The sequence below is a fragment of the Apteryx rowi genome, unplaced genomic scaffold (genome assembly GCF_003343035.1).
Source record: "Apteryx rowi isolate R43461 unplaced genomic scaffold, aptRow1 scaffold_31, whole genome shotgun sequence".
Taxonomy (NCBI): Eukaryota; Metazoa; Chordata; class Aves; order Apterygiformes; family Apterygidae; genus Apteryx; species Apteryx rowi.
In genome coordinates, this window is record NW_020449530.1 from 3,110,708 (window position 1) to 3,125,183 (window position 14,476).

Consider the following 14,476-nt stretch of genomic DNA (forward strand, 5'->3'; position numbering starts at 1 on the left):
TTGAAAACCATTGTATTTTTTTCAAGAACTTACTTTAACTACAGGAATACTTTTCACGTTAAGTTTTAAGCACTTCAAAAAGAAATGGCAATGATATTCCCAATTTACCCGAAGAAGGGTATTTTCCAGCCCTTCAAGATCAATGAGAAAGGGTAAAAACAAAAGCTCAGCATATGCTACACTCCAGAGCTAGAATATTTGCTCAGATGAGTATCCCATGAATACAACTGTGCTGCATTCACAACTAAGCTGGCTGCAAAACAATACAGCTAAGCAAGGCCTAAGCATTCTGGACCCAACTGAGACCTATACAGATGCATCTGCACTATATTCTCTGTGCTATGCAAGATATCCCCTCTTCCTATTGCCCTAAAAGAAAAAACTAGATGCAACTGCATCAGGACAGGTGACAGAGTCTCCAATATCCCTATTAGGTTTTTCAAAAGGAGTTCTCTGATCTTTACTGAACCTAAAACATTCTTGGAAAGAAATTTTTCTTTGAAATGAAAAAAACAAACAAAACCATGATTTATTTGCAAATAAATTCTGAGAAACAAACAAACAAAAAAATCCCAAAGACATCAGTGCTTGTTTTGTAAGAGACTGAGGTGGTAATCTACCAGAGGTCATGTTTTTAAGTATTTTTAACATCTTCCAAAACTAAAGGGCAACTCAATCATTCAGAGGTGACAAAACAGTAATAAAAATCCAACCAGGGACAATCAAGTGTGCACAGAAGAATAAGGAGCCAAGATCAYGGCAAAGAGACTGAGATAACTATCAGATAGTGGCATGAGTCACCCAGCATCTTGGCTCTGAGTTGAGGCAATTTTTACCACTGCATTTGTCCTTAGCTAAACTCAGTACAAAGCACAAGTCCTGCCCATGCCAGCAGGCTTTAATAAAAGTGATGTGCAGAAAMACCAGTACTGAGCTCTAAAACATCAGCTCCTGCAAGTATGCTGAAAGATAATGTAGCAGGAATAAATTAAGCTAGTTTTATAGGGGGTAATGAACAGATTGTTCCGGTCCCCCCACAGATGAGAGAAACCCCTTGTTCGGTGTCTAAACAGAGAAGTCTGTTTAATTACAGTAAATCCTATTAAACTGATCTTCCTTATAAAGGCTGAAGTGACCAACTCCAGAAGGCTATAGACAACATAATGAATTCAGAGTTTAATTAGGACACACTGGTAGCTAACTATAATCTATTAATTAGCATTCTCAGTTTTTACAGCTCATTGCAATAATACCCTTTTACTTTTAAATTGCACCCTTCTTTTTTCAGACCAAAGTTATACAATTCCACCAGCGTGGTAGTAATTACAGTGATTGCCTAGAGAACAGTGGCCTGGAAATATCTGTAAATGTTTAATTAGGGAATAAAGGAAAGATAGGAAAAACACTGGGAAAGAGGAACCAGTGTTCTCCAATTTATACATATTCAGTAACCCTGCATTCCATTCTAAGCGATACATTTACCATATTTTTCTTGCAAGATTTCCACAGCATCCTCAAATATCAAAACTGATGTGTTAAAAGTGTTGTCACCTTCCAAAGACATTTTCCTCAGTATGAAGATGCAACTTTAAAACCAGAAGAAAAGAATTTAGGAATTAAAATACTTAGCTGCAACTGAAATACGTACAACACCAGAGAGTTTCAAGAGTGGATGGTTTTTAATGTTTCATTCAGGTACAGTACCAGTATAATGAAAGTGACTTTTCACTGAATTTTTTCTTCATTCCAGCAAGACATACTAGAATGAATACTAAAATGCTGCACATGTTAACAGATCTCATGTTGTCATACTACCAGGAAAGCAAGAATACGGCTATGAAACAGCATAAAAAGTTCATTAAATTATTTCATACTAACTCAGGAGAAGCAACTTGTTTGCTGCATCTAAGTTCTTTAAGAAGTAGAACAGACAGCTTCAGTGTAACAAATTGTCAGTAATCAAAATGAAACTACTATTTAAATTATAGGTCACCTGAAAGTAGAGTATAACATATTAAGTACTACCATTACTTTTTCCTCCAGTGCTTTCCCTCTCCTCTCCATCTTCCAAAGCAAAACCAAAAAATCCACCCCCTAAAATAGCAAGTATGCCAACAAAGCTTCAAGAACACGATCACACTTGAATTATGGAAAACATTTCATTAAATTTTCTTGGATATTTTAAAAACCCCATAGGGAAATTAATTTTACCATGGTGAAAGCCAACTTAACTTTAGGAAAACGTTAGAAACTGGACACTGGGCCCATCTTCCACATGAAAGGTGGGATTTCTTACAGGAGAAAAGAGAGCGCTTCCTAACTCACACTTGGCTGAAAACAACTAAACAGGAGGATACTAAATCAAAGATGAGTTGTTACTTCAGTATTAGCTAGAAAGGAGATCTAGATGGGAAAACTAAAAAAAGTTTGTAATGACTAGTGCCGACTGCAAAAAACCCTCAGTTTTAACCAACCCCTCTGTTTTATTTTAATCTGGGGATGCTTTCAAGAGGGACAAGATAAAAGAGCTAGATGCCCAAGATTCTCGTTCTCCTGCCTGTTCTCTAACTAGCCAGACCACTACAAACAACTGCAAGGTGCTTTATGATAGTTGTATAACAAGATGTGCACAGCTAATGACAAAGGAATATATAAGCAGGTATTAAACAGTGTTACTTAAGTGTATCCACATTTATAACTGTTTGTGAAACCCCCAGGTCTGGAGGTTTTAACTAGAGCTCTAAAATGACAGCAGTGCAATGTGAACTTTGTTTCACTCGCAATCTGTCAACATTCAGCAACAATTCAGTTGTATTTAGGGTCAGCAGTTGGTATATTCTGCAGCTCAGAAAATGCTTCAAGTGGTTAACACTACAGAAATATTAATAATGAACAGGGTAAAATACTTCTAAAGGGAAATACAATGGTTAGTATCAGTTCTAGTCCAAAAGTACATGACATATAAAAGTACAACGGGAGATGTGAACCCTCAGAGGTGGCTTGTAATTCTGACAGTAAACACTTAAAGAGACTTGCTAGTTGAAAACACATCTCATTCATACCATTTATGTGGGAAAAGTACCAGTATATTTGTCCGCAAGCGTGAGGTGCAAGCTTGTTAAATTAATTTAATCATGCTATTGCATGCATGTACACACTAACACAATTGTGACGTTAGATGACAAACCTGGTTTTCTTCTTGCAAAACTCTATATTGTTCCTTCCAAACAGTGATTTTTGAAGCTTCATCTTTCCTCAGGGCTCTCTCCTTTTTTAGTTCAGGACTCCAGAAGGTCTTGATACTGTTCATGGAAGAACTCAGCTTGCTTTCTTTCACCTCCACATCCTTGCGAAGCAGATCATTTTCCCGTAATACTTCTTTGAGTTGTGTCTGCAGATCCATTATTGTGTTATCCCTGGCCTGGCGCAGTGAGTGAGGCACAGTAGATGCCATACTCACTGGAGGGAGGTGGTGCTCTCCAAATGCAATAGTATCACTGGCAACTCCACTACTGGCAATGTTAGGGCTGCTACCCATTGCAGTCATCCTAACACCGTAAGGCAGCCGCCCCCCAGATCGGCCCAAGGTCATGGTGCTTTTGGGAGTGTCTGCACCCACATTCTCATGGTCACTTAGGTACATAGGGCCAGATGTAGCATAGGCAGCATTTAAAGACTGAATATTTTCCATAGAAAGGGTTTTCCCACTGCCACCCCCAGTACTACTTCCAGAACTGCCCCCTGTGCTATTCGTTCGACGATGGCCCAAGCGCGGTGATCGTGGCAACCGTGGTGAACGCCCTGGACTCTGGTTGCTTGGCTCAACCTTACCAACTGACCGAGCACTTCCGTACATGATTAAGCTGGCGATGTGAGGCAATTAGATAGGCGTAAAAGAGAAATCCTGTGAAGTTCTTCTATGGTTGTAAGTCAGCTTAAGGCCAATCACAACTTGCAATAGATCCAGTTGTCCATTTTTGAAGTCACATGCTCATGATATTCGGGACCATATCTGTATCAATAAAAACAACATATTAAATACCTAGTTTATCACAAAATATTTTGTCCCACATTAGCATAAGTTATGTTCCACTGCCGTTACATTTCTTCAGCATGCTTTCAATTCCCTCTCTTGAAAAAAGGGATCAGTTACTTAAATCCTAATATTTGAACTCAGAAAGGAACTTTTCTTGTTTTTCTGTTATTATACTATTACAGTAAAGAGATAAAAGCCCCCAAAGTATCCATCAATTTTTAAGTCATAATTGTTAGTCATGAACTGAATTCTACAAAAGCAGTCTAATCTTTTTCTTATTTCTAAGAAGCCCTTATCCTTTACCTGCTACTTTTCTGAGTAAGAGAGACAATCACAATTGACAGCCTACTCAGTAGTAATTTTTCCTTTAAATACTGCTATCTTCTGTAGGCCCCTAAGCTTCTAAACCCTGTCACTGTGAAAGTAATCTGTCAAATGTGAACATAGTATTTAGTAGAACAATTCTGATAGTCTTCTGCAATGGCAAGTCACTTTACATTGCTGTTGCTCCCACTGAAAACTTAGAAGTGAAACTGACAAGAATCACGAAATTGTTACTGACTGCAAAGGTTTTAAGCAACTACAGGTATTTACCCTGTGCAAGAACAAAAACCACACAACTAAACCAATGAGGCTAACCGGAAAAAGAGAATTATACCTGGGCTGAAAACTGGTTTCAGTCTCTTATTTTCTCTTGAAATAGAGTCACGTTTGAGACTAAATTCCGAAGTCTTTGTTTAACCTGAACAAAAATCTATCAAAAACAAACTTTTATGACCTCAGATTAATTCCATTAAACACTATCATTCCAACAGCAGGGACCTCTTCAAAAAGAAGCACCTCTACCAGCAGAGGAACAGCATGTTGCAGTCCCCCTGTATCACATGTACTACTCTGGCAGCACATGCAGTAAAACTCCATATATTTCTGCACTGTAACAACATGCTGTTCTGGAGCTGCTAGCAGGGACCTCTTTAGCATAGGGGCACTGTGCTGAGACTAGTTAGTGCTCAAGATCTAGCAGAGGAGCAAGAGGCAGGGATTAAATCCACTCTTGTGGCTGAAACACTGCACTGAAGGACTACTCCCACTACACAGTTCTCATTTTTTACATTTTTCTGGTGTGAACTATTTCAAGCCACCATTGGGCTCAACTGATATCAAAACTAGAACCACACAAATTATTCTTGGTCTGACCTCCCCCAGCTTGATGCAAGAACACCAAATAGTGTCCAAAGAGCATCATTATACATATCCCAACTCCTCTCCTTTTGTACCTGTTTTTGTCTGACCTATTTCCAGATATCAGGAATCATCCAAGTTTTCCAAGCTGATGAATGAGGACATGTCTGCGAGACAGTAACTAGGCAAGCAGATGAAAGATTAGATTTAAAAAAAGAGGAGTACACTTGCAAAAGAAATTGTAGAACTGGTGTGTGTGTGTGTGTGTGTGGGAGGGGGGTGTTAGACCAAAAAAGATATTTTGAAAAATACTGGAACAGTCAGTGAGGTTGGGGGGCAGAGAGAGAGAACAGGCTAATGAAGAGATGCAAAATTTTCCCTCTCAGAAAAAATAGTTAATATAGGAATGAAAAAATACAAGAAACATTTTTTAAGTTTTAAAGGGAAAACAAAATCAGAGTATCAGAGTAAAACAGTAGTTTGTCATTTATACACTATTTCATAGAAGATGCAAAAGCATGAGTAATTTTACACAGCTTGTAGAAGTTGATACTGYGTTTTGTGATCAGTGCTCAAAAAGTTCAAATGCTCCCCCTTTTTAAAATGACTATGATATATGGTCTACTCAGTCTGGCAGTGATATTGCAATGAAATATTTTAAACATTTATGTAAAAGAAAACAGGAGAGAGTTGGGGGCGGGGGGGGGGGGGGGAAGATAGCCAGTTGCATTAATAATTGAAGTTAGCTACCAAAACACCATCTACAGATTCCTTTCCCTAAAATACAAGTTAGAGACAGGAAGTTTCTTCTATTTCACCTGCATATCCTCATGCAAGCCAGTACAGAAATAACCTCTATAATAAAATCTACAGTGTTTTGCTGGGCTGACTTCAATTATCAAGACTCTATGCCCTAGATCCATAAGAAAAACACTCTTTCCAAAAAGAAAATCTATTTCAGAATAATCTCAGTGTTTGAAATAGCAAAGTGCTAATAATGCTGCTGTGACACCAGTTCAGCACTCCAAACAAGCTACATATGATTTCTTAAACAGTATGTAGCATACATTCAACTGAGAGTTTGTATTCACAGGGATTCTCAGGAAAATTAATCCAAACCAAAGCATTTAATTCATTTACTAGAAACTCATCACATGAAATCCTTGCAAACGCTCATTCTCTTAACGGTTATAAATAAGTTTAACTCAAGCTGACAGACTAGATATGTTTTATTCTGTACACTTTAATTAAAGCACCTTCTCCAAAGAAACAGAAAACATTTTAAACATTGCTACAAATATGTCACTCTTACTAGCTGATACTTCTGCATGTAAGCACTGAACAACATGTAAGAAGCACAAAAAAGATTTTCGATAATTTCTAATGAGTCAGTCACCCCAAAAAGGAAAAATTTAAGTTAAACTCATGAAATTGCTTTCTCTTTGCTTTAGCTAGCATTTTGTCAACCTATTAATAGCTTTTCAAAGAGTGAAAGTGATTAATGTCCTTGACAGAAAAGTAACTTCCCACACAGCTGAAAGCAGCTGGTACCACACAATCTGCTGTACAGTAGCAATGTGCTAATGCAACAAAAAATCAGATTAATTTTCTTCCACCTTAAGTGAAAGTAACAGTTATACACTAACTCAACTCCAAGTTTTGTTTTGCAGGTAGGCACCATTCCTTCCACTACTCCAGAAAAATCGAGTTATTCAAACTATAGATACCAGCTGCTAGAATTAGCTGTCTAGTTAAAACACGATTAGAGTTACAGAAAGGATTCTAAGACTGGGTACATGTAAAACTCAGGGAAAGCTAAGTACTCTAACATCCATTCCATGCTTTACATTGCACTCACTTTCCAAAAAATCAGCAGTAGCTTAAAACGAACAAATAAAACCACCTGTCTTTGGAAACTGGAAGACCAAAAACCCCAATATTTTTCCCGGGGGCTTAGAAATGAGAACTTCTATTACACAGTTTTTAGACTTTACAGTTGTGAAGACACCCTTCCACATATTAACTAAATACACCTTTCCACCCATGCAGCCTGTTTCAGTGTTTTCACTGGCACAGAGATTTATCTCTTATCTCTTGTGAGTCCAAAAATGCAGCAGTGTTTCTCCTGCTGCTTTTCTCCCAACTCTAAGTTTATTCACAGATAAGTAACCGCTTAACCTTACAGGATGGTCTTAACCACATAGGAAGAGTGTCCAACTGTGACACGAATGTAACTGACCCCTTTCCTTTGCAAGCACTTCTGTACGGTTCAAAAACCTTTGGTCTTTTCTGTCAATACAGGAACTCTTAACCTAAGATTACTAGACTATAAACTGAAAACTTATGAAAAACCAAACCGTTCAAGCTAGTGCTAAACAATTTTCCCCTCAGGGTAGCCTACATACTTTCACACCTGAGGGATTTAGACAATGACAGGTTATGAACTTCTAAGTAAACAGAAATTTTCAAAGAGCATCATGTTTGCAAGTCAAATAAAAACCATTCCAAAAAATTAACCTCAGCCAGGGTAAAAACTTCATGTAGATACCAAGAAATTGGCATAACAGCTTTGCAAGTATAGAGATATGCGATAAATGTGCCTTAGTTTCAGTTGAAAATGCTATCTCAGAGATTCTGGAAAAGCTTGAAAGAAATATAGGCTATCAGAAGCATAAAAAAAAGACGAGAATTACACAATATTGTAGACAGAGGTTTTAAATAAGAACAGATATGATCACATTTTCTATATGGAAGTGATAAGATTGGTATCAATGTATCTTCCCAATAGACTGAAGTGACAGGCAAGAAAAACATTCAAATGTCACAGGTAACTGTCTAAAAATATTCAAAGACGAACATCGTGAATTGTGAGAACATGCTTATAGTTTCACAATAAATGCTTAAATGTACTACAGAGCAATTTGAGTCAACTAAAACAAATCTGTCCCATAATAGTCTCGTCACAGTCAGTGAATGGCAATGGAGAATTCAGTTTCCTTCAATATAGCAAAGCAGGTACTATTCCAAGAAGTACAGCGGTATCCAGAACCATCAGTAAAAATGTTTATTCCAAGCAGCATGAAAGCTGCTAACACATGCCTTGGAAGCTGCCATGCTGAAAAAGTAGTCAAATGCAACCTGAACAAATTCATGCAGATTTATTTGTAAGACAGTTAAGAAGTGACAGAGGGTAGGAATACCATTCCCTCCTGAAGTGTGAAGAAAAGTGAGGGAGAAAAAACAAAAAAAAAAAACCCACAACAACAAAAATCCCACCACACGCCTCCAATTCAGCTTTACTAGTCTTGTCCAAGGATTCAGTGGGTTTCAATTAAGCTAGTTCTTTCCAGCATGCTACAAATGTAAGAAATTGAGAGGATCAGATTAATATCAATTTCAAGGCAGAGAATCCAACAAAACAAGATATGTTTATCAACACTGTCATGCTCAACTCTGATCTCCAGTATTTTATGTGAACCAACAGCTCAGAGAGCAAACACCCTCGGCTATGCTTGACAGAAAACTAAGCGTCATTAACATGACATTTTGTTAACCTCTGGAGAATAGCTCTTTTATATAAACATACGAAGCCTCCCATACTCCCCTCACTCTAGGGGGAAAAAGTAGTACCACGACAATTATATATAGGTTAGTAAGGAAATCAGATACAGAGAAACATACTGCAGGAGCATAGGCAAATCTGTTTACATTTGTAACAACATTTGTAACAACATTTTACATTTGTAAAAGAAAAAGAATTTAAGAATAAGCTTGGCAACCTTCAGACAGTAATATTTTCTCCTTATTTCTCTTCTGCAGCTTCTGTTCATGACCGACATAAGCCAAAAGACAACATTTACGGAGTGAACTTTGCAACACTGCCAGTGCCTGACAGTCAGGAATCAAACAGTTTGATCATAAACTAGGCAGGAAAGTACATCTTACAGTGCAGTAACTCTTCTGGTGTTTCCTATCAGCATAATGGAAGTCATACACTCAGTTCCCAGAACACTGAACTTTCTTGTAGCACTGACCCCTGTTTGTACAAGGAAAGCTTTGAATTTCAGTTCTATAATAGCAACAGAAGAGTCAGCCTTTACAAGAGCTATCTTAATCAGACAATATAGCATAGCAGACACATTGAACTTCAGTAATAAAAGTACCAATCTTTATATTTTCATAACTTGTACTGTAATGGTTAATCAAGAATGAGAACTACTATGTTACAAAAAGGGACCCAGACTCCAGAATTGAAGGGAGAGGGAGAGTTCTGATTCCAAAAGAAAAAAAAAAAAGTTACATCCCAGTAAAAACCTGCCAGATACTCACTGTTTGAGTGGCAGGGTATAGGTATGATGAGAGAATAGACAAAATTCAGAACAACTTAGAGGGCATGAACCAAAATGAAGACAGAAGTTGTGAACTACTGTTACTTTCTGGTGCATACCACAAACCACAAAAGCTAGAGCTGCTACCTTACTTTATATAAAGAATGTGCAGGATCTGTCTTAGTACTATATTATAGATTTTGCATTTGACTTTGTTTGGAAGGTTAAAAAAAAAAAAAAAGCTCACTGCTTTTCTTGTTAAATTAATGACTACAACACAAAAAAGGACAGAAGTTTACAAGCCAACCAATGCTAAACACAAGGCATTGAATCCATGGAATTCAAGTTGTTTATCCATATCAAAATATTCTTATCCTCATGGCCTTGACAGCAAGAGAGAGAAACGGGTGAACAAAATTAAGATGGAAAAAAGACAAAAATAGCAACTGTTCATACTATGATTGATTCTCATTCCTAGATACATAGTACAAGAATTCATGCCAAAGCACCAACATGTGCTTGTGTCCAATCCTTTTCAAAGTTTTTTTTTTTTAAATAAGTTCACCTACTTGAACATCTGCCAAGTTCACTGAAAGTAACAGTGCTCTTGTTCTGTCTCACTGACCATGAGAGCTGTGATTTAACACATTTCTCTTCCTCTCCAACCATATATACACAGAGAAGTCTTCCCAGAAAAATCTCTGAAAAGTCACTGAGAATCTTTAGGTGACTGACATACTGAGAACCACGTTTTGTTAAAGGTAGGAATCCATAAACTCTGACCCTAATATTTTGAGGGAAAAAAAACAGCAGCCATTTGTCAAAGAAGTAGGGGTTTTTTGTTTGTTTGTTTTTTAACCTGAAATGACAGTCCTGTTATATACTTTCTAAAGTTGAAAGGTTAGCATAAATGGCATGTATGATCTTTATAAGTCACCACAGAACATGGAAACATCCTGATATCTGTGTCTGTGTGTTGGGTTTTTTCCTGAACATAGTTGTGCTTCCCATTCTTCTATTCCTGGAAAGTAGTCCAGTCAGAATACACCACCCATGAATCTCTAAGCAGGAGCCAGAACTATCTATTGGCTTCCGAGTTAATTTCAATCACCCTCAAGTATATGTTTTTCTTTCACCAGATCTACTTACTCCACAATGAGTACACAAATGAAAAGGCAGAAYGTGCTCTACTCTGTAGCAGCTTGTTTGAAGACGCAGTTTCCACTGACATTAGTTTTTGTTTCTTACAGTTCCTGTAGATAATGTTATCAGCATAAAGAGTATGTTTTCACCATCACTTCACTCCTTTACATCATCTTCCCCCCACCAAAGAAAAAAAAAAAAGTACCACAAAGAGATAGTCATTATTATTATAAAAATGTATGCATTTTAGCTAAATCTTTGTTTACATATATTTATACTCTTTGTTATGCACTACTTGCTTATAAGGATTTTAATTTATTTTTATTATTATTACTTTTATTTTTTTTTTATTTTTTTATTTTTTTAAAAGAGCTCTGGAGCTTGGCTTCAACTAGAGGCAGAACACAAGGAAGGTGCCACAGTTATTTCTAACATCTCTCATCAGTCAAAGGCAGTTCTGCTCACAACATACCTAAGGGTTACCCTGGTCACTAAATTTAGGTGCTAGAGCAACATCTTTCCCTTTGTCAGGCTGCTGTGTACCTTTAGAAAATTTTCTGTCCTCCTCAGGAGAGTGGGACACATTTTTTAAGAATACCTGGAAGTTGCATTTAAAGACTTTCCAGGTTTGGCAGAAGCCTTGGAAATTGTTCAAGCACCTGTTCTCCTCTATAGCTTTAAGTCTCTTGCTGTCAGCATTAAAATTGTCATAGGGTGATTGGCATGTGGTGCAGATATATCATGGACCTTTCTCAATTCCAGATTCTTGCCTGGGTTGCCAGGATTGGACCCAATGACCCACATGGTCCCCCCTAGTCCTGTGTTCTTAACGCTGACATAGGTAGGCAAATCAAGACTTGTGCTGTGCAGTGAATCGGAGCTGACTGTAAGTCTCTAAATTTAAAGTAAACAACAGACAAAAATAATACAATTTGACATTTATCTTTCTTTCTAAATAATAGCAAAACACAAAAAGCAACAGAAGTCAGAACACGTACATGAACTTACTAGTGATGAATTAGCTCCAACTAAAATAACCCGTGCCCTTCTAATCACCTAGAAGATTAAAGACTTGTAGACATGAATTTTCTGTCATTCTAATGCTAAAAAGTTTAAAGCCTGATTATCAGTTTTTAGATTACACAGCCAGTAGGTACTGTGTGCCCGCATGCGTGGCTGTTTGTCTCTTTCCCCAGGTGACATATGACCAACAACTTCCCACTACAATAGTGGAATCAAAGAAACACAATGCTAAAAGTGATAAAAGTAGTTCAAAAGCCCAGAAGTACCTAGAAGTACTAGTGAATCCATGTAGACAACTAGTCTAAGTTCAGCACAGATAATACCACTAGTCAAAGCAAAGCATGCTCCATTTAAAGAATTCTCATCAAAATCTTGCCCTGACAACAAAGTTGCATTAGCTATACTGACACAACCTGCAAACTAGAAAACATCACTTTCTTAATCAGCACTGGATTTCCTAATCTCTCATGGCCTACCACGGACATACAGCAGCCCACTGAACCCTGCAARGTTTCACTCTTAGCTTAAACAAACACCAATTGTTTGGTAGAATCCTAATCACCCCAAGTGCTCTTACTGCAGGAGAGCCAGCAACATTCAAAAACACATATTATTGTTTCTTAATTCTAGCAACTGGTTTGATTATCTGACCAGCTGCACGCACCCATACAGTTCCGAACATACCATACTCCAACAAAATAAGCCAGACCTTTTAAATCTACCTATACTTTTCAAGTAGCTCAGCCAGAGAAGTGTTTTAACAAGTTTCTCATACCAAGAGAGGCTTTCTGAGGAATATGCTTACAAAGTAATAGTCTGAAAATGGAGGGATGGGGGTCAGGCACAGGGCAGGAACAGCAGGAGAGCATCCTAGCACACAAAATAAGCAATAACAGCAAGGAACTGGTGCGCTAGTTGCAATAGCATGGTGAAACATTCTCTCCATATAGCACCACAGATAGCTGCTACCAGGAACTGAGAATGTGGCAGATTCAGCCAGAAGTAGGTTTCTCTCGTGATCAAGAATTGCAATTCAATAAAAAGGAGCTGGCCATGCGAATACCAAACCTGTTTTTTTTTGTTGTTTGCTTTCTTTTCTCGTGTGGGTGCACCAATCAAGCCATTAACCAGATGTTAGACATGAGAAATTATGTGAACAGAATCTAATAAAGAGCTTATGACAGGATCAAAGAAACAATGCTAACACTTATGAAAAATATGATGATTTAATAAAGCCCAGATAATCGAAACCCAAACTGAAGATAAACTGCTAACATCCTTATACTGATCTAAGGAGAGCTAAATTATTTTCCTGGATAATATGGGGAAAGTCCAAGTTATATCAAGTATTATGATATACTGATGTTTTACCCACCAGGTCCCAAACTTTTTCTAGGTGCAACTCCATTTACAGCTTGATGGAGTCAGACAATTCCAGATTTCTGGAATATATAGTAAAGTCATAAACCCAGCTATTCAGGGAACTACTACTCTATACTAAAGTTCTGAACCATGCTTCTAAAACTAAAATACATTCAATACAGCTGTCTCACCTTTGTTATTTAATAAATAGTCATTTAGTCTGGATATTTACCTATTGATAAAATTCAGTTGTTGTACTACCAACCCTGCTTATAATAGTGTGGGCAAGAGGGTAATTTTTTTCTATTAATCTTGCTTGATATAGCTGTAAGGGTGCTGACTCATACATGACCCTGAATTGGGGCATGCATCTAAGCTGTTGCAATTTTCACTAAACCATACCAAAACAAGCTTCATGTTAATGTCAGGCTGTAAACTGCAGTAGCTCAGAAGGAGATTCAGCCATTTACTGCTATAGATGCAGTAACCTTTGGGAGAAAAGGAGGGCAAGCAGCTGGTGGAGATTACTGCTTCAGACATCCTAGCGTGATTGGCCATTGTTTAAGAATCACAACTCTGCAGTCAAACTAGACAACTTTTTTTTGGCTACAACTTGTTGGATTTAAAATGACATATTACTTACCTACAACCACCTGACATACATCAAATGCTCCCAAAACAAGTTTGGATAAAGCATCAAACATACATTGGTTTTTAGGACCAATTCTACTTCTGTCCATTTGCTTTTATTCTGTTAGCTTCTGTACTTCTTTTTCCACTGCCACAGATGTTTCTACACCTTTGCTTCCTATCCCTGAATTTCTCTCATTTCCACTGGGGTTTCACTTAAACCACTTCTTATCCTGTTGGCATGAACCATAACACAAGCTTCTAACTTCCAAGTAAAATAATCTGCATATTTTCATAACTAGAATTTAGAGTTCACATTACAAATGAAACAGATGTGGAAAGACAGCAATCCCTGACCCATGCTTCAGGATGGCTGCAGACTCAGGAACAAAGCATTATGTCAGCTGACACTTTGTAGTGGATTCAATAAAATAAATAAAATGCAACTACTCGTCACTCACAGGAAAAAAAAAAAAAAAGAGGAGGAAAACCACCAAAGCTCAGGTAAAAAGACACTGGTCCTCATTACCTTAGATGCTGTGACTGAGACAACAAAAGCAGACGCTTCCCAAGGACAGACTAAAACAGGGACGGAGGCAAGAAGACACGAGAAGGGGAAGAGAACGAGAGACCCGCGACCGTGCCAGGCAAGGCGCCCACCGGGAGAACAACAGCCAGCGCCGGCGCAGCGGCGGCGCCCGGCAGGACGCGGGCCCGCACGCGTGCCACCCGCCAGGACGGCGGCCAGGGCGATGCGGCCGCTCCGCCGCCG

The 14,476-nt window shown here is 38.1% G+C and overlaps 1 protein-coding gene across 5 annotated transcripts in view; it reads right to left on the reverse strand.

Annotated features, from left to right (window-relative positions):
- Window positions 1-14,476, reverse strand: part of ERC1 (ELKS/RAB6-interacting/CAST family member 1) — a 315,358-nt gene that overhangs the window by 292,654 nt on the left and 8,228 nt on the right. For 4 of the 5 annotated variants that reach the window (XM_026070417.1, XM_026070415.1, XM_026070419.1 and 1 more), the window contains exon 3: window positions 3,188-4,012. In XM_026070417.1, the coding sequence (XP_025926202.1) occupies window positions 3,188-3,856 (669 nt within the window). In that variant the 5' untranslated portion in view covers window positions 3,857-4,012. Of the gene's footprint in view, window positions 1-3,187; window positions 4,013-14,233; window positions 14,252-14,476 lie in introns of those variants that run through there. The other variant, XM_026070416.1, reaches the window with a different exon arrangement.